This window comes from Rhea pennata, chromosome 1 (genome assembly GCF_028389875.1).
Source record: "Rhea pennata isolate bPtePen1 chromosome 1, bPtePen1.pri, whole genome shotgun sequence".
Taxonomy (NCBI): Eukaryota; Metazoa; Chordata; class Aves; order Rheiformes; family Rheidae; genus Rhea; species Rhea pennata.
The window spans coordinates 159,173,922-159,196,425 of NC_084663.1; the positions used below are offsets into that span (position 1 = coordinate 159,173,922).

General features: G+C 38.8%; 1 protein-coding gene across 1 annotated transcript in view; it reads right to left on the reverse strand.

Annotated features, from left to right (window-relative positions):
- The window catches only part of PCCA (propionyl-CoA carboxylase subunit alpha), a 294,626-nt gene that overhangs the window by 39,279 nt on the left and 232,843 nt on the right, over positions 1 to 22,504 (reverse strand). The window contains exon 21 of the mRNA XM_062566813.1: positions 21,638 to 21,691. Within this exon, the coding sequence (XP_062422797.1) occupies positions 21,638 to 21,691 (54 nt within the window). The remainder of the gene's footprint in view (positions 1 to 21,637; positions 21,692 to 22,504) is intronic.

Here is a 22,504-nt window from a genome sequence, read left to right on the forward strand (position 1 = left end):
ATTTCAATCTGAAACATGACTACTACTAAAAAATCTGAAAAAATGACATTATGCATCATATTTTGACATTTCACCTTGTACACATATGATGACACCTATGAGCAATTTTTAAAACACATATAAGGACTTTTTTTAATCAAAGCAGTAGTTATAAACAGTAGCACTAACCACTAATAAAATGCTCTCTCAGGTAGGGAATATTCTAGATACCTCCTGCTTGAAGTCTTTGATCACTAACTCGCATTAATTTAGCTGTGCTATGTATAAACTTAAGAGAGTATAATACCAGTGACCAAGTGATAGTATCTGTATTCCCAGGTTAAGTGGAAATTTGGTACTTTACTCAGCTGAAGGTGCTGACTGTCGAAGGGCGAAGAATCCATTCTTTAACACTCCCTCTTGATATTGGAGAATACCAAAAATGCCATGTTATAGCCTCTACTATAAGAAATAGTGCCAAGGAGGTGGATAAGTGACAGATATTTATAGAAGGTGTACCAGGGATGATCACGGAAGTTCTTGCAGACTTGGAGAAGGACTATCTTTGGCTGGGAAAAGCAGAGTGTGAGGCTCTCGTTTTGCTGGAGATTTTACAGGCTTTCTGTGGAACTAAAGTGCAGAGACAGCTCTGAGAATACACGCTTACAAATGCTTTGTCAAAACAAGATTTCTTGGACATTCATAATCCTGTTAATTATCAGTCCACAGTCACATGCAAATTACTGGGAAAAGCAGCATATAAATGGGAGAATGTATCCTTGTTCGCTCTGACTAACTGAGAACACTCAACTAGGTTTTGAACAAGCAACAAAAATTATAATGAAGCTGGTTAAAGATTTTCTGATGACAGATCAAGATAAAAGTCTCTACGAAGATCTCCGCTCAGAAAAGCATGTCAACATTTTAAGTGCTTTTCAAGTCACATTTCAAGTGTTTTCAAGGATAAGGACAGACTGAATAATATACTTGAGTACTTTCCTGATTAAGGGCCTTAAATCTGTCCGCAGCCTCTAGTTCTACCAACTCCTAAAGTGTAGCTGATAGTCTGCGATCACTTATGAACATGTGACTTCACAGCTTCCACTCCCAAATCCTTTAAAAAGGCTAGTGAAGTTATTTGGAGAAATTGCTGATTTATCCTGAGCGATCACTTAATGGAACTGCTACAAGAGTAAAACTCTTGAATTCCTCCAGTGAGTGTTTCACTACAAAATTCAGTAAGACAGCAAGCCAAAGGGAAAAGCAGGTCGTTGCATGCTCTTCCTTACCCCTGACTCTTCCTATCTGAAGTTTTTCAGCAGTTTGCCTTCATGTCTCCAAGTAGAATTGATGAAAACTCATTGACGAGTTCTGCCATAAGGCACCCCTCTTTTGCTATTTACATTTGAGCCCAAATTTCATACAGTCAACTCATTCACAACACACACAGAGTGAATCAGGAACTTGCAGGATAAAATAAAAAAATTAATAAAAGATTCCCATGGTTTCTCCAAGATGATTTGATTCTGTTTCACAATGAATGAATAACATTTTGTATTCACAAAACAGATTTCAGTATTTTTAAATTTATAACGTTGAATTAATTTACAATCTTTTTTGTGTTTCCATTTATTTTATAGAGTAAATAAAATGTTTTTGCCTATCACTTTAAGCTACTTTTCCAGTGATGTGCTGAGCAGCCACAGGTTTCAAAAGCTGCTGTTTACTTAGCTCATACATTGCATTCCTCATCAATGCACATTCTCTGCTACTTAAAATTGTTCTGTGTGCCTTCATGTGTCAAAATGTAAATCAGTTTTTGCTCCTCTTTCCAACTTCTCTGCAACTCTCAGTTAGCTGCACATCCCACTCCAGTTAAAAGCTGACAAGTCTGAACTACTGGTACCAATCCAAATCCAACTTAAATGGGAACATGAAGTACCTCTAAAATTCACAGGCCTTGCATTTCAGTCTTCGCATCTTTCTCATGCTAAATGCTACACCACAGGCCTTCAGCCTGTTGACACTGGTCCCCAAAGGTCCATCATTACTTTAAGAAGCCTACGAATGATGACTATGAAGATGAAACTTAATATCAACATCATTATAGTACACAGGGTTCATTTTCTCCATTAACTATCTTTTTGGAACTACAAATCAATAAAATTTGAAAACTAGTGCTGAAAACACTGAATAGAAACATAAAAATACCAAAGATCACTATTTTGCTTTCAGACTGATATTTTGTCTAACAATGCTCTAAATCTTGGTGCCACATATCTCACAAGAACAAGTTGCCAGAGTCCAGCAACAAATTCAAGTGTCTCAACATGAAAAAATGTGATTTTCCTCCCTCCAGGAAAGAATGTCAGGTTGGAATGGAGATTCAATACATGCTACTCCGCGAACAGCAAACCACAGATCTCCCCATTAGGGTTACGACCTATATTCTGGATCACAAAAAAATCCAGCGAATCAGGATCCTGGATGTGCTCATTCACTGAATCAATTGCAAAGACACCACTTGTTTAGTAACAGTGGTCTGGAACAGCAGTGGGTAAGAGGCAGACATTCAGCAGAGGGCAAACTGGGGAATGGACACAAATAATTTACAATTGACAAGATAGCTACTGAAATAAAGTTTTGCTTTTAGCTTTGTTGCCTAGATTAATTAGAGATGCTCTCTCAGCTCTGTGTACAGAATCCAGTCCCTAATAGATATATACCTGTATAGAATACTTCCAAGTGTATGAAAGAGCCTTGACATAAAGAAAAAAAAAGACAACTAAAATCTTTTCAGATATCATTTATATTAGCTTCCACCATCTTCAAGATTCATAATAGCATGATTTTATTAATTCTCATAAAGCCTGATTTTGCATTCAGCCAGTCAACGTGATTTTACGTGCCAATATCTCAACCTGAAAGTCAGCAAAATATGAAATACCATCGGGAGAATATTAAAATCTCCCACTGAGATAAACAGAAATATGAAGGTTCAGACAGAGCCAAATAGATTAATGCTTACTTCCTTCTCATTATGTGCTTTCAGCTATCACAATACAGTTTTATAATTTTATGGGGGAAAAATATATTCTTTTTAGATATTTTCCAATCTGACTTTCTTAGGCTGCTCCTCCCTTTAAAAATGGCACAGCATTATTAGCCATAAAATAAAACTATAGCTCAGTTCAATGATCTCCATGTTGCCTGGGATATATATACTCTTTTCTCAAAACAACTTTCGGGAGGAGCACCAAAAAACAGGGAAAGGAAAAAAAAAAGTGGGTGGTTGGAGGGGGAAATTGTTCTTTGACATCCTCCTCACTTTAGAACTTACTTGGAGTTCAGAATAGAGTCAAATGTCATATTGGTAATTAAACTTTGACTCCTACTAGAGCAATACTAATGCAGAGTGAGTCCCTGAGCAGCACTGCCCAGCCCCGCTCTTGGGGTTAGCTCCAGTGCTAAGCAGCACGTTGCTGACCGACACAGGAAATCCCTCTCTTGTTCCTTGAGTTGAACTGAAGGGCTGGCATAAGGAAAATGTCCAAAGTACTAACAGCAACAAAAAACGACAGGCTCAGAGCCAGATTTCAAAGGCATTTCGGTGCCTAACTTGTATTAATTTTAGTGGGACTAAGTTGCCTTTGAATATCTGGAGTTCAGTCTTCACTTTGCTTAAGCTACTCCAGATCCTCCAGCTCTGTCAGGATATAGAAGCAATTATATTTCACAACTTTGAATCCAACAATGTATTTTGGAAATCATTCCAAGTACACTACTTTTTAACATGAAATTTTCTGTCCAATAAAATACAATGGAATTTTATATGCTTGGTATCTGGAGGTTTCACTCCTTTATATTCAGAGTGAGGTCAAAAGTTAGCAATACGTTGAAACTGCTGACATCCAAATAAACTCTACCCTCTTCCTTTAGGTGGGAGAAGTGTTTAATGGGTACTGATGCTTTGACAGATACTATATAAAGAGTATATACATAGTTTCAGCTTTACTGGACACTACTGTAATTGCTTCTGAATAAAATCAGTGTCTAAAGATCAGTGTCTAAAGAGAGTTAATTCTCCAAGAAATAACATAGGGGTTATACTGCACATAAAAATCAGAAATCAGCGCTTGAGGTGTCCATTCCCACACATCTCTAACATGAACTCAGCCAAAGAAATACCAGCTTGGCTTGTAGAGGAATCCACTGTAATGAAACACATTGCAAATGAGAAAACCAAATCCTCGCTTTCATTCACAAGGCAGATGTGCATTTGTGGAAGCTAACAAAATGGATCGCAGCATTTGAATAAAAACAAACACGAGTAGCTGTAACGATACTTGTTAATGCCAGGCCAATTTACGCGATGCGCCGGACTTTGCGTGAACAGCTCCCGCCACGGCACATCCTCTGAGCACAACCTGCAAACGCCCTCCTCACCCAGACCCCCGGCCAGCCTGCCCCTTACCCAGCTCTAGCTCCCCGAGCTCAGAGTACAGAGGACAGAGCTTTTAAAAAGCCCTCAGACCAAACTTCAGCCCTGCACACCTCATCTAGGTGCAACTGGGCAGAGAAGAAGAGCTTATAGGCCCTTTCCCCCCCCAGTGCCATCAGCTCATCTAAAAAAAAAAAAAAAGATACAGTTTCTCCCAATGGAACTTGCTCCTCTACCAGTCTGTTTTGTTTTCCTTCAGCAAGTTGTGCTTTTAATAGCCAGTGATATTATATGAAGAAAACACACAGAAAATAAATATGTTAGCTCTGTAAACACTCCTTTTTCCCCAGTGGAAAAAGCTCTGTGGGCTAGCACATTAAACTCATTCACGGTGCAATGCATATTGCCTCTCAGAGGCAACGGCAGAAATCTTCTCGTCTTCCAGCAGCGCGCACTACTTCTCCCCGACCCTACAGTCGGCATGCCGTCTTCTCCCCAAAATGAAGCTTCCTCCTCACCGGCCTCTCAGACCTGCTCGTAACTGGCACACACACTTTCTGAAACTCACTCCTTAAGAGCATAACCCACCTTCCCTTGAGCACCTGCCTGAGTAATTTCAGGAAATTTGCTCCCGACTCAGGCTAATCCTTCCTGGCTAGTCATCTTCCCTTTCCTTCCCAACTGTCTATTATCCTTTAATTGTTGATTTTATCCCTCCTGTCCCAAGTCATCAAGACTCCTTCCCCATTCCTGTGCTGGACTGGTTGAGCAGGAATTCCTAAGAGCGCTTAACACTCAGTTACCCCGTATCAGCTTATGAGGAAACCTTCTAATTTCAAGTACAAGCCGAAGGTGGTAGTTTTGGCTTACAGAAGACAAGGTTTTACTCCTCCTTTACTAAACTACAAAATTAAAGAATTTACTGCTGGTTACGTAACCTAAGAATTATTCAAGGTTTTCACTCCCTTTGTTCTGCTTTAACCTTCTATATAAAACCCTTCCGGGGACGGAAAAAAATCCCACCAAAAAGTGGTTACATTTTATTTCATGTCTCTTCTGGAACTGAAATAAAAATACCAGCTGATAAATGGCCATTTGTAACACAGATGTTAATGCAATACTAAATGAATGTTAATGCAATACTAAATGAGACAAAAATCATCAACACCGTTTGCAAGACTCCCTGCGATGTACAGTCATCAGACAACACTTACTCCAGCACTAACCTAAACTGGCTTTGAACACGCAACCAATACACGGTTTATTATTAATTTAAATTTTATGACGAACAATTGGGTTAACTGAATGCAACAACAATCATATTTCCCAAACTGTATGAAAACACAAATGGTCTTAGCAAAGGAGACATTCTAGATGCTCTCAGTGATAACGTTGCTGTCTGTACTGGCAAAGCAAAGTACCTGTTCCTGGCAGAATGCATGAAGAAGCTGTTCAGCGTATTATAAAGAACAGTTTAAGCCATCATTTGGCTTCATTCTCAACACATTCCAGGAACCCCATAAACAAAGACAACATGTGCAATGTTAACTTTCTCTTTTATGCTGACAGCTTTTTTCTCCCGTATAATGACCTTCCTGCACAGTGTGTGTTACCATAAAAAGAAACAGAGCCCAGTAAAATTAGAGGAACTGCTTAATATCAAAATGTTTTATCTGAGGAAGACACTGCTGCCAGTGTAAATACAAAAAGCACAAGAATTAAAAAGTATTTGTTTTGCTGTCTCTTCTTTAAGTTTAGATTGTTCAAACAAACCTAGCTAGAGTTTTCAATTACTCTGCAATAGACAGTCCCTCCAAAGCCTGAAATGGTACTCCAGAGAATGTGAACTTGGCTCGAATTTCAGACAATTTTCATCTTCTTCTTTTGACAAAGAGAAAACTATTTGAATGCTTTGTCTGTAGCCAAGAATTTGGATAAGAAAGCTAGATCAGTAAACAAGTCACCAAAGTGGACCACCACTAAGTAGCCTGCAATCTGAAAACATCTTTGGCCCAAAGGACACTGCTCTACTTTACAAGCAAAATGCAAATGTGAAATTTTAGTTAGAGATTCTTTCTCTCATCTCAGTACAAAAGAGAAGCTACTTGCATTTTAGATAGACACAGCCTAAGTTTGCTATTTTGTTTGCACAAAAGTAAAGTAAAAAAGAAGATAAATCAAGAACCTCACAGCTACTCAGCTTGGCAAAATACTACAGCAGACTGAATTACATTTTTAGAGTTTTATTTGAACTATGACAGACAGACAGCAACCTTTATTTACGGCATTCGTCTTTTTATCAGCATTCTCAGAGAGAAAACTGAAACTTTAGAAATCTCATTGCTTTGTAACAATTGCACACTAGCTTCCAGCATGGCAACTAGCCCACAAAACTCAGGCGAGGCTAATCACCATTCCCTAGGATTATTATCTTTTATATGAGGGAAGCATTGAAAAGCACTGTAACTGCCACAGCTGCCTAGCAGCTAAGGCAGATATAACCGCTACACAAAAGAGTTTTAATTTTAGTCTAGTACATTTGGTGAAACTACATTTCTGAAAATCAGAGAACACAACTGGAAAGAACGGTCACGAGCTTCAGCGTGGAGCTTCTAGCTCCACAAAGTGGCATAGATGAGAACTGAAAAATAGCTCCGCGATGCCAGGGAGATTTCACTGAACATGCCAGTAAAGTCTCCCTAAACTGGCCAGAAACCCAAGGGAAGGAAATGAGAGTGATTATGTACAGCTGAGCAAGCACAGCACAGAGACTCCTAAATCAGTGATACGGTGTTCACTGCTGGTGTTCTGGGGTAAAAATGTTTACCATCTGTGTTACTCGCTCTTTGTTATGGACACTAATGGAGCCTTCAGACATAAAAGCATGGGGGTGGGGAATGAAAACAAGATTAAGCCGAAGTATTTCAAACCAGTTTTCGCTGTGTATTGCATAAGGGAACTCTGGCACTACAGGAAAAATGGAACAAAACTGGAACAGAGCAGTTTCAGGATGAGCTCTGGAGGGCTGCATGGAGTTGGGTTACCCAGCCCTGAAGGACTAATTCAGAGCTATCATGCATAGACAAATCGTATAGGTACTGTGAAGCAGCTCTAGTACAGACACAAGAGATGAGATACACTACAACCCTTTTCCAAGAGCTGTTAGGCCTTTAAGCACCAGCCTGACTTTGTGTATGCTATGGCAGTGAATTTCCTAGGAAGTGGCTGCATTAGTTCAGAGCTTTTCTGCAGGGGAGCTCCTCTACTGCCCATCCCCTGCTGCGCAGAGGTCATCGCGGCCTGGAGAGCATGACACACTGTACTGAAACCAAAACTCAAATATGCCATTCAGTTTGCAGTCTGTGTGCATAAAACCAGGGCTCCAACTTGTTCGAGCTGAATGTCCCACGCTATGTCCTACATGAAAATAGATAGAAGTCACAGCCTCAGGCCTGACTTCCGTCTCAAACACTTTTATTCTATTCAAGACTTCTGTAAGGGAAAGGTGTTCCAAGGACCTTCTGCTATCTCCCTAAAGCCCCAAGTAGTTGCCTCATAAGCCTTCTCAGAGCCCCCTGCACCATCACTACCTAGGATGTCACTGCAGGACAGCGAAGATAACGCAAATTCACCCTGCTTCCTTCAAGCCCAAGGAATGGAGCTGATCCAAAGATTGGTTCTAATTCCCCTATTTCCATTCAAAACAGGCAACTACTAGGCCATCTATTCTCCAGCCTCTGCACACCAAAAATTCTTTGGCAATCAGTGTCCAGTTGCAACAGAGTTCTCAGTAACCTGGGGCTACCTGCTCAATTCAGTACATGCACACAGCACAGCTTCAGGACAGTGCAAGATCATCTGCCACAAAGAATAATGCTGTTTCCAAGGAGATATTAAACTTGATAATGATCAAGTTTCAGATAAGACATTGCATCTCTCATGTTACTGATGCCAGTTCAAATGTAATTGTAGCAGAGCAGGACTGTACTGAACCATAAACCACACCAGGAAGAAGAAAATCCAAAGTGGAATAGCAGTTTGTTTTTTGTCTACAGCCGGAGTGGCTCCCAGCAGCCTCTCAGTGCTGAAAGTGGTTTTGGAGCTGATTCCTGCCACCTGCAATATGACCAATACTGAAAACACCACAAGAATTTTAAAAACGCTTTCAGAGCTGGCAGAATGTTGGGACGAACTTCCCCAGGGCAGACACGCACCTGAGAAGAACACAACCAGAATAGTCTCTGACTCCATATTTGCCAGCTTTAGCGCACAGACTCTCAGCAGATGAGCCACTGAGGCTGGGTCATCCAGTGATGTGCTTGTGGATAGTCTTTCCTAAATTCCAGGGAACTCTGTGACGTTTGGTTCCTGATGCCTCTCAATGAATTCTCTAGGATTGGAGTGACATCAAAGGGAGAGAGGCAACAGATGTTGTTTGCCAAAAGCAAAAGCCAAAAGTGAGGCAAATAACAATGCAGGGAAACCCGCCTAGGAATGATCCAGCAACCGTGATCCTGGTAAAAAGGAAAAAACTTCCTAACTGAAAGAGCAAAGAACAAACCTCTTGTTCTCAGGATCATAGATGGGAAAAATCAGATAGCTTCGGTATTTTTTTTTCTCCTTATGTTCTCAGTGAACTCGCATGTTATTGAGGCATGTACCTATGACTCTGGAAGTCATGCACTTTTTCTCCCTCTACTCATTTTTCTATCATTCCCAGAAGAAAAGTGGTGAACTTACACACATCCATCAAAGATACACGGCTATAAAGTGTTCACTGGCAGTGGAGGGAGGGAAAAAGAAGTCCTCTGTTTTGAATATAGATTCCATTTGCCTGCCACCCTGCCTCTGGTATCTTCACCGACTCCTGTGCACTCTACAAATGTTTCTATTAAAATCTTTATTCCTTCAGGGCACTAATGATAGATTATTTTAGAGTTCAATTCACCTCTGGTGATAAACTCTTCTTAACCTTCTACAGCTTCCATCATCACCTTCCAGTTGGATTTTGACGGGTTAAGAGGCATCAGCCTGCCAGGGCTCTCTTGACCTTCGAATCCTCACAAAACTACCAGTGCATTCTGCTACATTGCCTATGTTTCTACCACAAGTATCCAGCCTTTTGCTATTAGAAATGGAACTTCTGATCACTCCTCAACCTGGACACTTCTCAGTGCAGTCACACAAGCTCTTGTAAAGAATGACTATTCCCTTTTAAACTCAGCATTACCTCAGCCCTGATTTTCTCTATCTATATTACTTTAGTACCACTGTCCCGTAATGCCTCTAGGGATACCTGGGCATTTATAAAATCACTGAACACTTTTTCAAGATGTAGAGTTGTGGAGTCTCCATTCTTGGAGATATTCAAATCCCAGCTGGACGTAGTCTTAAGGCAACCTGTTCTCATTGACCTTGCCTTGAGTGTTTTTTGGGGAGGCAGGGAGGAGTGGACTAGAGGATCTCTACAAAGGCTCTGTGATTCTATGAGATTCCTCTCTGGCCTCTCCAAGAGTGTGCCTGCATTTGTACAGTTACTTCACATATATCACATTTCAATTTGGCTATTTAAGATAAAGAAGGAAACACTAAACTTCTGAGTTCTAATCTTGCCTGCAGCTTGGTGAGAAAAAACTTGATGGTGGAGAATCTCAGTGCCCCTCTTGCATCTTGCAATGCTTCTCAACTTCTCAAAGGTATATTCTGCTTTACAGGAAATATTAGTACTATCTGTGCCTTAAAAAAGCCATCACTGATGCCAACAACAAGGATATTTCCATCTTTACTTCTCAATCTCCTTTTCTGAGTAAGTATGTCAAAAATAGACTGTGAGGCAGATGCATTTCAGGATGCATCTCTGATCTCCTTGAAGCTCTGTCCAGATTTGGCTTTGGTACAGTGATCACATCGGACTGTTCTGCTTGCTGAGTATTTGTTAAATGTTAACAGTGGGCCTGGGACTTGCAAAATTAAGGGAGTGCTTCCCTGGGGCTGTTTTATAGCTAAAAGATAAACCTAGGAAGAAAGAAACAAAATAATAGAAAAAAAAACAGAAAAACAAGGAACACCCAAAGACTTGTAATAGAACACTAATGTAAGTATTTTAAAACTCCAATATCTTTGTTTTTCCTCTTACATAAAGACTAACATCAAAGAAAGCAGTGAGAGCTCTTATGAGGGCATTTCAGGAGAAATCACTGTGAAGCAGGGATGGGAACAAGGTAACAATGGAAACATAGGACACCACCATGGCTTTCTTGCCAACAAGGCTTTACAGCCTCGGTGGAATATTCCTGTGCTCCATTCAGCTCTGCTCTATCATATGCATTGAAGCTCTTTGGCACAGGGGCAGTTTGTTTTCACTGTTCTTACAATAGTGCAGGCCTTTCCTTTTCATCTGCATTGCCCTGACCTCCCTTTTCTCTTCTCCTCCCCCCAATCAAACAATTACCATCAGATGCAGGAAGAACCTTGTTGCGGTTCTGCTGCTCATAACACAATTTGCTATGCTAATACTTCCTGTGCACCCTGCCAACATGGCATCTTTCCAAAACTTAAGACTGGTGTTTGGGAGATGGTCACACAAGCATGATACTTCCTACTACAACTGCTCTGCCCTTCACTTTCCCTCAGCTTGCTATGGGCAAGGGCTATAAATATCAAATGGAATGAATGAAATGAAGATGCAGACTGACTATTTGTGCCAGTAGGTGTGTTTGCAGCAGTGTGGATTGCTGTTCTTCAAATAACAGGGATGCATGAGAGATCTGTTGAAAACATTTTTAATGTAATCTCCAATGTAACTGACAGTTACTGGTGCACACAGAAGAGAGTATAAGTTTCATAAGAAGTGAAATTAACTGTCTGTTCCTGCCTGGTAAATTCATTTCCCCTATTATTCACACATATTCTGAAAAGAACATTGGGAAAATTTGCAGAGCTTCAAAACATCCACTGAAGGCTAATACTAGGTTCCACAAGCAATGAATAGATGGGACCCTGGACACTGAAAGATACACAAATAAAGGTAAATTACAGACTTTTGTCTTAAAAGAAACAGAGTCTCTGGTGTTCCCTGCTCGTGGTGCTTAGAAATTAGCTCCAGCAGCTATATGATTTGCTGATGCACAGCAATTTTTTTTCTAATTTATTCTTATCCTCATACTTCCCCTAAACATTTACAGAACAATATGGAAGTTTAATATCAGATTAACAATAATACCTCTCCTCCCAACCCGTATGTCTCCCTAGCAAAAAAAACAAGCAAACAAACAAAGTGTTCCTAAAAAAACTTGATAATGAAAAAGAATGTAAGTGGTGCAATCTGAGAACAGATGGGAAAGACAAATATAGCAGAAAAATACAAAGAATGGGTAACCAGCAAGAAAAAATGAAGTATCAAGAAGTATCAGGAAGAAGCAGATTTGACATGGTATAGGACAAAGTAATAGAAGGCTTCGGTGATGAAGACGGAAAGACTGAACTTGATGTAATAAAATCTATCAAAAAAGAGATAACACACAGAAGAGCAGAGGCAGACAGTCAAACACATATGCTAGATCCCATGAAAGTTGTCCGGAAAGAGGAACTGAGACCAGTTTTAGCTGAGATGAGAGATAAATACACAGATAAAGGTTTCAGTTATGGGAACAAAAAAGAATGAATTGCAAGTAAAAGACAACTGAGTGCATTATGACAGCACTCAGAGCTCTGTACTGGCTTCCTACTTGCTTCAAAGTACAGTGTGGTGTGTTAAGTTTGACCTCTGACATGGTCTCAGAGTCGGCCTTTTCCCTTGGTGATGGCCCTAGCAGTAGAGATATTTTAGCTCACAGACAACCAAAATGCAATGAAATGGAGAAGACCAAAAATTAGAGTTATTTAGTCTGTTTGTGAGTTTGTGAGTCCATATCCTACTTATTACTCATCTTTTTTTCCTGTAGTCCAGTGGTTAAACAATGGGGAAAAAATCACTAAGGTAATTTACAGAAATCTCTTCACTTGAACTTAAGATACAACTCACAATAATCATGAACAGTGTGTGGCAATATTTTAATTATTTAGGACAGGAAGTGAAAAAATACCAAATACAGCTAAAGTTGCAGTGGGGATTTATGCAGACAGAAGGTAATTACACAAAGTGGACTTTGGCCAAAACTCTCAAAACATGAAGTGATCTCAGAGCTTTGTGGAAATTACCATGGGATCTTTAATGATAAGTAGGCTAAATCTTTGCTTAAATTGTCCTAAAAAGTACGCCTTCTGTAAAAGCACGATGTCCCTTTGCTACATAGATTGACAGCACCACTGTACTCCTAAACTAGATGGTATCTCCAACACAAGTGAAAAAAAAAAAAGAAAAAGAAAAGAAAAAAGAAAGAATAAAAGGTACAAGCATTTAAGCATTTCAAAAATTAAAATAGATCAGGAGTAGACATCTCAAGTGTTTTACATACATAGAATCACTTGCTTCCCCTTCTGTCTAATTTATTTTAGATTAATAAGAGATCCTTTATTTTAAGTCAGTACTATGACAATGGAAGCATGCCAATGTAACCTTCATTTTCTTAATTAGCATTTAACAAGAAGTTTGTCCTCCTCTAGAAATATTTCCTTCCATACGGAAGGATAACCTTGAACAGAAGACAAAACTAAGCCAAGAAGAGGAGGAAAATCAAACTGAAGCGCCCGTATTTTTATGTACCTTTAAAATATATTTATTTACATATGCCTAAAATTTAAGTAAAATGGATTTGAATTAAAAATGCCTTCAGTTCCCAGAAGCAAGTACAGCACTATATCTGTATTCAAAACTGCTCTGGGGAAAACCAACCACAAAGAATGCCCTCTTTTACACATGCTTCCTGCTGGACCATGTGGTCATGCAACTCATTGTTTATCAAGCCTGGAAACAAAAATGCCACTAAAAAGTAATCACAAGGCAGATGGCCAGTTTCACTAATCTGACCCTATTTCTTCCAAGTAAATCTATCAACTGGTACAACACTGATGCCCCAAATAATCCACAATTCCTATAATACTTAGATTTGCATATTTAGGTTAGAAATGCCAGGCATATCTGGATTAAGATTTTCCCCCAGTGAAACAATGCTTTCTCATAAACGCTATGCCAGAGACTACTCCGTTCTTTAGCCAGACATGTCCACACACTGGAAGCTGCAGTGGGAGCACAAACACAAAACATTCGTATTACAGTTCAGCTCCATAGCTGAAACGCATGTGGAACGTGACTTTTACCATACTTAAACCTGTATGCGAAGTGTGACAAAGGCAAAGATTCTCTCTGTAGCCGCCCCCATGATAACAGATGACAAGATGCAGCACAAGCTTCATCTCTTGCTAATTAAACGAATCAATTAAGAGACTATTGTTGCAACTGTGTAACTGCTGTTCTATAGTGGCAATAACAACCCCACGGGGAGGTCTTTTACTACATTAAAATGCTGTCCTCCACAACTCCATTTGATATTATTAGAAACAGTTATTTGCGTCTTGCTGTCATATTAGTAGCAAAGGCAAATTATGGAAATATGCAGACCAGAATGGTCCCAGTATGAGATCAGGTTTGGTTTCCAGCCTCCAAGGGAACAATTGCTGAAATTCCAAAGTTCCCTAAAGTTCTTTAATGGAACTGATAAATCTATCAGCACAGCATCCATTTAGATTCTAGGTAAGGGTCACATATTTGCATACTTTCCTGCTAAGCTGATACAATTCAACTAGATAAATTATCATATTAAGTTTACCCTCCTGAGTTAAACTGATGGAGTTCAAAATTGTTTTCGATGGTTGTCATTAATCGCTGTTACATCCTAAATGCTCACTTTGAAATCTAATTGTGCTGGTGTACCAAGGGTCATATTAATAGCATTTTTAATGTTAAATCTTTGTAAAACATGTTTGTTTTACTGATATTATCACTGAAGCCTAGAAGACTAATGAGAAACAAAGTAAATTTATTATCAATAAAAACTTAATTTAAAATTTACATTCAGAGATTTAAATTAGCTTTACTAACTTCATCATGCCTTTGTTTCATTAAGATCCCTGGTTAAGCTTCAAAGCCATATAAATTAACACCTCCTAAACAGTTCTTGGGTATACGCCAAAGCTGCAGCCATCAAAAAGCTATTTAAAAACGCAGGCTACGCATATGCTTATTATTTGGCAGTAGACATCTTCAGGAAAAAAAATCTAGATCTTCACTATGATGTAACAGTCTTGATACGACTAAAAAAAAAAATCAACACTGCTGTTTTTTTGCAAAATAAAACAATAATTTATTCTGAAGTTAGTAAGTCTTATTCTACCAAAGGAAATCACTTGACTTACACTACACTGTCAACTAGTGTTCCAAGAAGTAACCACCTAATCAACCACGTTCAACCCGTGCTGTATTATCAAGTATTACCAAGATGAATGGGAAAGAAATGTATCAAATGAAGTATCAAAAATTAGAAGTCCTTATTTTTTCATTTGTTTCGGAGGTATAAGGGGGATAATTTATTATGCATTAATACTACTATGTTACAGAGTGTAAACATTACAGAATCCACAGATATTAAGAGCTTTTGGGGGAATTCTGACCTAGTTATAATGCCACTGCACATTTTCTCTGCAAACTAAAACCTTAAAAACAGAAGAAAGGTCCTTTCCAGTCTGGTTTTGTAAGAAAGCAAGGTTTGCAATTGTGATTTCTGACTGTCTGTCAATCCCCACCCACTCCTCCTAATTATCCCACATACACTATTTTAACTTGCTGATTAATTTGACCCAAATTTGAACAAAGAGTAGGTAGGCTCAACTATCTGTAAGTTTATTAGGAACTGTAGCTATGTTCCCACAAGCCTTCTGAAAAGCAGTGGCTGTGCAGAGGAAGCAAGAGACCTAAATCCATGCTCCAGCTGAGGGAAAGGTAACGTGGCAGCAGCCATTTGGCCAGCCAGTGCGTGCACAGTGGCCATGCAACAAGCACGTACGCAGCTCCAGCTTCACCTTGACACTGCTATCTCTTGCTTAAGGAGGTGTCAGCCAAAGATTACAAGTTCAGTGGGAATGGGAACCAGGTGCCTAATTTCCTGCAGATCTGTATCCACTGGCTGGTATCCCTCCCTCCCCTTCCCTTGCCAAATCAACTTCTGCACCCAACATTTTCAGAGCTGCTATTTTTCACTTTGGAGGATGAAGTTACAGCATAGCAAAGCAATGTTCTTTACCTTAGCCCAATTTTGAAAAACACAATGGCACCCATACTGAGGCACATAAGACCTACACATCAGAAACACGCACAAAGTCTTGATTTCAGTCAATGAAACAAAATGCAAAAGCAATGCCAAGCCTTTCCTTTTTCCTCCTTCTGAAATGAATCCTGAACAAGATTCCCAAAATATTCTAAGTGATTTCATGACATGGCTTTCAGTAACACTGGTATTGCTAAATCTCTCAAGTTCTTTTGACAGTTTTAATATATTCTTTACGCTTTAAAACTTGCAAACACTTGACAGAGTAGAAATGAGAAGGGCATTTGTAGGTAGACATGTGGCTACACATGATCATCCACATCATGTGAGCTATAACAATTCCTACTGCACAGTCCTAACAATTTGCCTAAGTCTCATTCCTTCCCAAACTAAATCCATGCTGTGTGAACTATTCTCTTCTTGTACGATCTTAACAGAGCATCCAAGACCTACTTCCCACAGAAGCTGCAGAGGTTTGTAGCCAGTCTCAGGATTCTTGCAGTCCATGCTCAAAAGCTAAAAGCAAAAGTTAATGCTTCCAGGAACAACTGCCCACTTTCCCCAGTAACACTTTCTGTACTATCATAATTCCTCTGACAGTAGCTCTACTACTAAAAGCACAGAGGTTTTAAGTGCCTCTGAAGCTGAGTGAAAGGAGAAAAAAAAATTTTTGCAATGGTAGAACTCCCTTTAGATCAGCAGGGACCCTGATCTTAAGGTTTATGAAAAGGAGGAGTAAGAAAACCATTAAAAAAAAGGCAGTTACTTGCAAAACAAGCACTTCTTGGACCATATTTATTTTCTTGTTGTTAATACTCTACACATTCCAATAGAAGTAACCTTTGTATGCTTTGCAGGTTCTCAACCTATGTTTGAAAGTCTGTATAAATCTTCAGTATCTAAAGTCTCAGAAGTGTCGCATATAGAAAGAAACACAGAAAAAAAGAAAACCTATTAAGAACTGCCATGATTTGTAATGGTGAAAGAAGCATTGTTAAACATTCATCATTGTGAGCTAAATCACAGTCTCATACAGTCAAAGCTTCCCACTTTTATTGCAATTTAATTGGACTTCGCAAGAACGGAGAAAGAAGGAAAGAAGAAGGAAGCTGTCTGAAAGCTGATGAGATTATATACAGACTGAAAAGTTCCAGGACAATTTGCAGACCTCAGTAATGGGACAGGAAAGTTGAAAGTTTGCTGCTGAAGCACAAGCAGACAAATCATGGCAGGAGGGAATGGGAAGGGAAATCAGCAGTGACATGTAAAGTTAGTACACTGACCTGTAAACTAGTACTTACGGTTACCTTAGATACAAAAAAATGTTAATATGCAATAAGCCAAAAAGCAAAGGTAAAAATATAGAGGAATGCCTCTACATCAAAATCTCAATTTCTGACCAATTTCACGAACAATATAGATAACTAATTAACCTTGATTGTGTATGAAACACTCGTTTGCTAATCTATCTGGCAGTAGCCAAAGAGCAATAAAAATCGTTAATATTGAACACTGACAGTTGTATTAGAATGTAAGTAAGCAAAAAAGCATGGCCAGGCTTGACAGAGACTAATTCTCTGTCAAGAGAATTCTAAGTCAACTGCTTTCAACTTGGGGTCTGCAGATCCAGAGACAATGGGAGAGAGGATCTCTGAACTACTATAAAACGGCTCAGCAAAAACTATTGAAGAAATCACACTATTAACCAGTTAATATTAACTACACAAATGCATACACCTCTACAGCAAAACTTCAGATGTTTTGCAAATCAAAAGTGGTGAAAAACACTCCATCAAGGATGGGACTGAGCCACAAAGAACCATAGAATGGTAAGGTTGGAAGGGACCTCTGGAGATCATCTAGTCCAACCCTCAGCATAGCCCATAGGGGGATTGAACCCACGACCTTGGCATTAACAGCACCACATTCTAAGCAACTGAGCTAAACCTGACCCAACATGACTAACATCTGTCACATATATGCTCTCTTATCCTTCCTCCAAAGAAGAGAAGTGACTCTCTTTCTCTGCATTGCAGCACTGATGTTAGAGGACAAAAGAGCAAAGTAGTGCCATGAACAATGAGCACAGGATAGTGAGAGTTGCAATTTTCGTCCTATGCTGAGGAAAGGAGATAGTCCCAGACTTTTCACAGTCTGGGACTATCTCCTTTGAGTAAAGTGTCCAGCTGGGCCAATGGAGCAGAGCTGTCAAGCATGGTCTTCAGACCAAAGCTGAAGATGACTTTACAGATGCTATGGAGCCAGGCCATACCTGAGCATACAGTCTCTTTACTCTCAATTTTAAGCAGAGGCCACTGCACACAGTCTAAGATAAGTTAACTGTGTATATTATATCAAAGACAACACAGGAAGTACTGTGTTCTTGTTTCCAGGCATTCTTACCTTGGGGAATGGGAATGGACATTTATCTGAAGCATGGATTGTCTTGTTTCCCTTTTCTTTTAGAATATATAGCACAATAAGGTTATTTGGTGTTATAGTAAGGATATTATCAAATAAGCTATCTGAATAACTCTCACCGAAAGTGGCAGAATAGCCACTCTATGGCCACATGATATCTAGTCATACCCACCACAGAGAAGCAATACATAAACACTCATGTAAAATCTCTGTACTGTAACAATAAGTCATGATTCCTTCTGAAATAATTTAGATTAGGGCTCAAAATGTTATCAGCCCTAGAAAATTAAAGCAAGTCAGTGCAGTTTCCTATTCATCATCCATTGGTTACAGCTCAAAGGGTACAGAAGTTGCTTGCTCTTTGGCCAGAAATATCCTTTTACATCCTCCAATAGCATATTAGAGTCCTTCCTATACCATATGTGAGACTCATAATGCTTCACTGAAAAAACATTCAGTCGAAAATAAGCTATCTAGATGCCACTAAAATTTGAAGAGAAGAGCAAGGCTCAAGTAACAAAGAATTTATAGTCATGATCAGAAACAAATTAAAAAAATCATTAAAGATTCATGTAGAACACCTGAATGATGCTAACAGTATGTGTTCAAAGCTATGATTTCACTGGGAAAAATATCATGATTTTTTCTGATCTCCTTTAAAACAACAGAAATATGCATCTTTGCTGCCACATTATTAACAGAAATATTTGTGCTACTGTCCATATGTTTACCATATTTTATGCAGCTGAATAACTGCTTTCTGCTGGAATGTAGTTTACCCTGTCCTTCAACTAGCTAAACGGGATATGAAGGAGATCTGTAACAGAGAAGCATACCTTTCACTTCTCCTCGGTGTGTCAGCTAGCTTCCTGAAGTACAGGCTTGTGTCTTATCAAAAACCAGTAGCAGAACTGTTTCCACTGTCTAATGTCAAAAAATCAAGTGAACCTGTTTACCTAAGCTGATGCCCTCCTGACAAGCTGGGCAGCTGGGATCAGCTGGTTCTAAAAATATGTTCTGATGGACAGGTCAGTGGTGTGTACACTAAGTAGCACCACGTTGCCTGCCACCACTAAAGTGCCATCAAAATTTGCCCCTGTCGAAAGTACACAGAATGCTCAAAGTTATCCATAATTTCTTTCTTCTAGGAAAAAAGAGCAGAGTAGTAATTTTACGAACTGATTATTGTATCCATAATAATACAATATAATACTAATAAGAAACCAGAGTTTCTTACTGCTTAATATTTCTTTCAAACATTTAACATCTTTATTCCACTTCCATGTCAGTAAGGGCTTAGTAAGACATACGTAAAGGTGAGCACACCAAATAAACTTCTACCATCTTCACTGAGGATGCCAATCTTTCTTGACTGACTGAACATTTACATTTTTGCCTACGTGTACACATCTACACATAGGTATACACATATAGACTTTGTAGATCTGTATGCATACACAAGTTGCAGAGGAAATCATTGTAGAGAAAAGCCATTCTTCCCCCATCACCTACCTAAATTGAGGGCACTAAGTTGAAGTCGTAAGAAGGCAAGGAATAAAGGACAAATTAGATAAAGAAGGAAGTCCCTTCCGAGGAGGAAGAGAAGGATAAGGACAGCAGGCTAGAAGAACTGAGAGGAACTCAGCGACAGACTCTGGGCTGGGCTTTGTGGGAAAACAGGAATCAGATCAAACCCTCTATGAAAGAATGTCTGGAGCACTGTAACCCTCTGCCCAACCTGGATAAACTTCAGGGCTGCCCACTGCTCTGGAAGACCCCAGTCATTATTTCTGCTTCCTATGAATTCGAAGTAAAGAGTCTGGGAAGTGGACTTTATTGCTGCTTCTCTACCCTTCTCACTGAAGTTCTCTCTCTGGATTTAACCAGCAAGATATATGCATAATTTATATTAAATCAAAACCAGTGGATAGAGTCCTAAGGGCTTTTCCTTTGAGCTCACTTGAGAATTTTAGTGTTAATCACTTACTGGATTTCCCAAAATAATTAGGATGCAATAAATGCCGTGTGAGCTAGTCAGTAAAATTTGATATATACTGTAATCCATCGGCTGTTTTGTGTGTCAATCTATCCGTGTTTTAGTTGTTTTATAACCAATTTCTTAAAGCTAAAATTAAATCAAAACTATAGTCTCTTTCGCCTTTTTTTCCTTTTGTACAAGGCCCAGCACAAGAGTTTTAGTCCTTAAAGAGGGCTCTGTGGCACTTCTAATGTATGAATAAGCAATGTTTTCATATGTCACTTTAAAAAAGCTATTTTCAATGTCACTAAATACACACTTAATTAGACTCTTCTCAGTATTACAGCATCCACCTACAGGTGTTTCATTACTAAAATCTTTTCAGTATTACCTTACCAAGCTGCATTAGTGTTTATATCTTATTTCTTTGGAGTAACTATTTTCTAATCACAGAAGGCTATCAGAGCAGATAGTAGCAACCTCCCTATGCAGGATGAAGCATCATTACAAATAAGAACCAAACTTTTTCTTTTCTTTATTGTTTGCAACTGTCTTCAGCAAATGGCTTCAGAGGATTTGTAGAAGAAACTAAGCACAAGCAAATAAAATGAAAGAACCATTATCATATGCAACCTTAATCCGTTTTAGTCCAAAATATATACAGCATGGAGATGTTAGGACTAAGTTCTAAACTGAACTTTTCATTCAAAGGCTTTTCACTGTTAACATCATTACTGAGACCTGGTGGTAGCAATCAAGACTACTTAGTTTAGAGGATACCTAAATTCTATTTAGTTTTCAAATTTGTTCTTAGGACCACAAGGAACTTGGAAAAATCCATTGACAGTATTTTAATGCCATTTAACTTAATCATGCAACTCATGGAATTAAGGTGTTGCTTCAATCACACATGTTTATAAGCATCCATCAAATAAAACAAAACTTTAGTTTCTACATTATACATGACTGCTCCGGACAATAGCAGATGAAAATCTATTTTACTGAATAAGTTCTGTCAAATGGCCTAAGATCTGAATAGAATTTTAAATCCATTTCTCCACACCAAGCACATCTGGGAGAACTGCAGAGCTATCACATTTGACTAGAGAGGAAAGGACAGAATATGTTGCATCACTAAACAGAGATTTTTTTTATTAGATGGTTACTGACACACCTTTGGGATGTGAGGGTTCACGGCATGGTGAAGTAATAGGGAACAGAAAGTTGGGGTGCTGGGAAAGAGCACCTGAAATGGACCAAAACCTGAGAACTTGGCAATAAAATTACATGTCTGCATATTGTTATTCTTAATCCCTTGTGAATGAAACAGAGGCAGGATCAAATCAGTTGAAATGTGGAATGCAGATACTGTGCACCATTCATTGAAAGCTAACTTTAGAGATTTGCTTCAACTCAGCTTTTAAGCTCTGAATATTTGTGTAATACTAATACTCACAAATGCAAGCTTAAACATGCTGTCACTGTCATTTATCTATCTTCTGTTTACATTATATTCTTCTGCCAACATAATTCTTGGTAGTGGTTGTCCATACTTACCACTGTGCCAAGAAACTGAATGCTTGTATTTCCAGATGCATTCCGAGAAAGGCGCTGAAAGAAACAGATGTAAAAGCTAATTAGAGGTTTCTCAGTAATCTGAAACAATTCCAGTTTTTGTGTGTCCCATCACCTCAAAATAATCAAAACTAATCTAGTACACAAAACGACATGTAAAACAAATATAACTATTTCCTTCAAGAGTCCAAAAATTTAATTCATACTTCAGCTTGGATTTTGTTTTAATTTCAGTCAATTCTATGAAGTTTACTTTGAAGAGTAGTGAAAACAAATACGACCATGTACAACACAGAACAATCTAGTGCTTGCAGAAAGACTGGTGTTAGGAACAATGTGGCTTTTGCCATCTCTAAATGTCTGTGATTCTGTATTCTTATTACTCACATTTAGCATTATCTTCATTCTGTTGTAATGAGAGAGACATTTTAACCTCTTTTTAAAATGCAAACCTCCAATGATGCCACTATGAAAAGAGAAAATAATGACCGTATAAAATGTCTAGTTACCTCCTGCGTAGGTTGAAGTTTCTAAACGTTCTTCAGATATTATATGGTCAGTGAGCCACAAAACAATGTAAAAGAAAGTATGTTATTGACACATCACAATATTATCTATAATCTAAATATGGGAAACGCACAAAGTATTCTTCTTCTCTGCGAATCTTCTCCTCCTTTAACATGAAAAGCTTTTTCTCCTTTTTTCTTATTGCTGTTAAATTACTGCACATAGAGACCCCAAATCAGGGCACTAGGCACGGAACATAGTTCTAACCCTTACAGAGTGCCACAGGTACACACAGACAAAGAAGCACAGATTTGAGAAGGTGGGTATAAAACGCAAACAAAC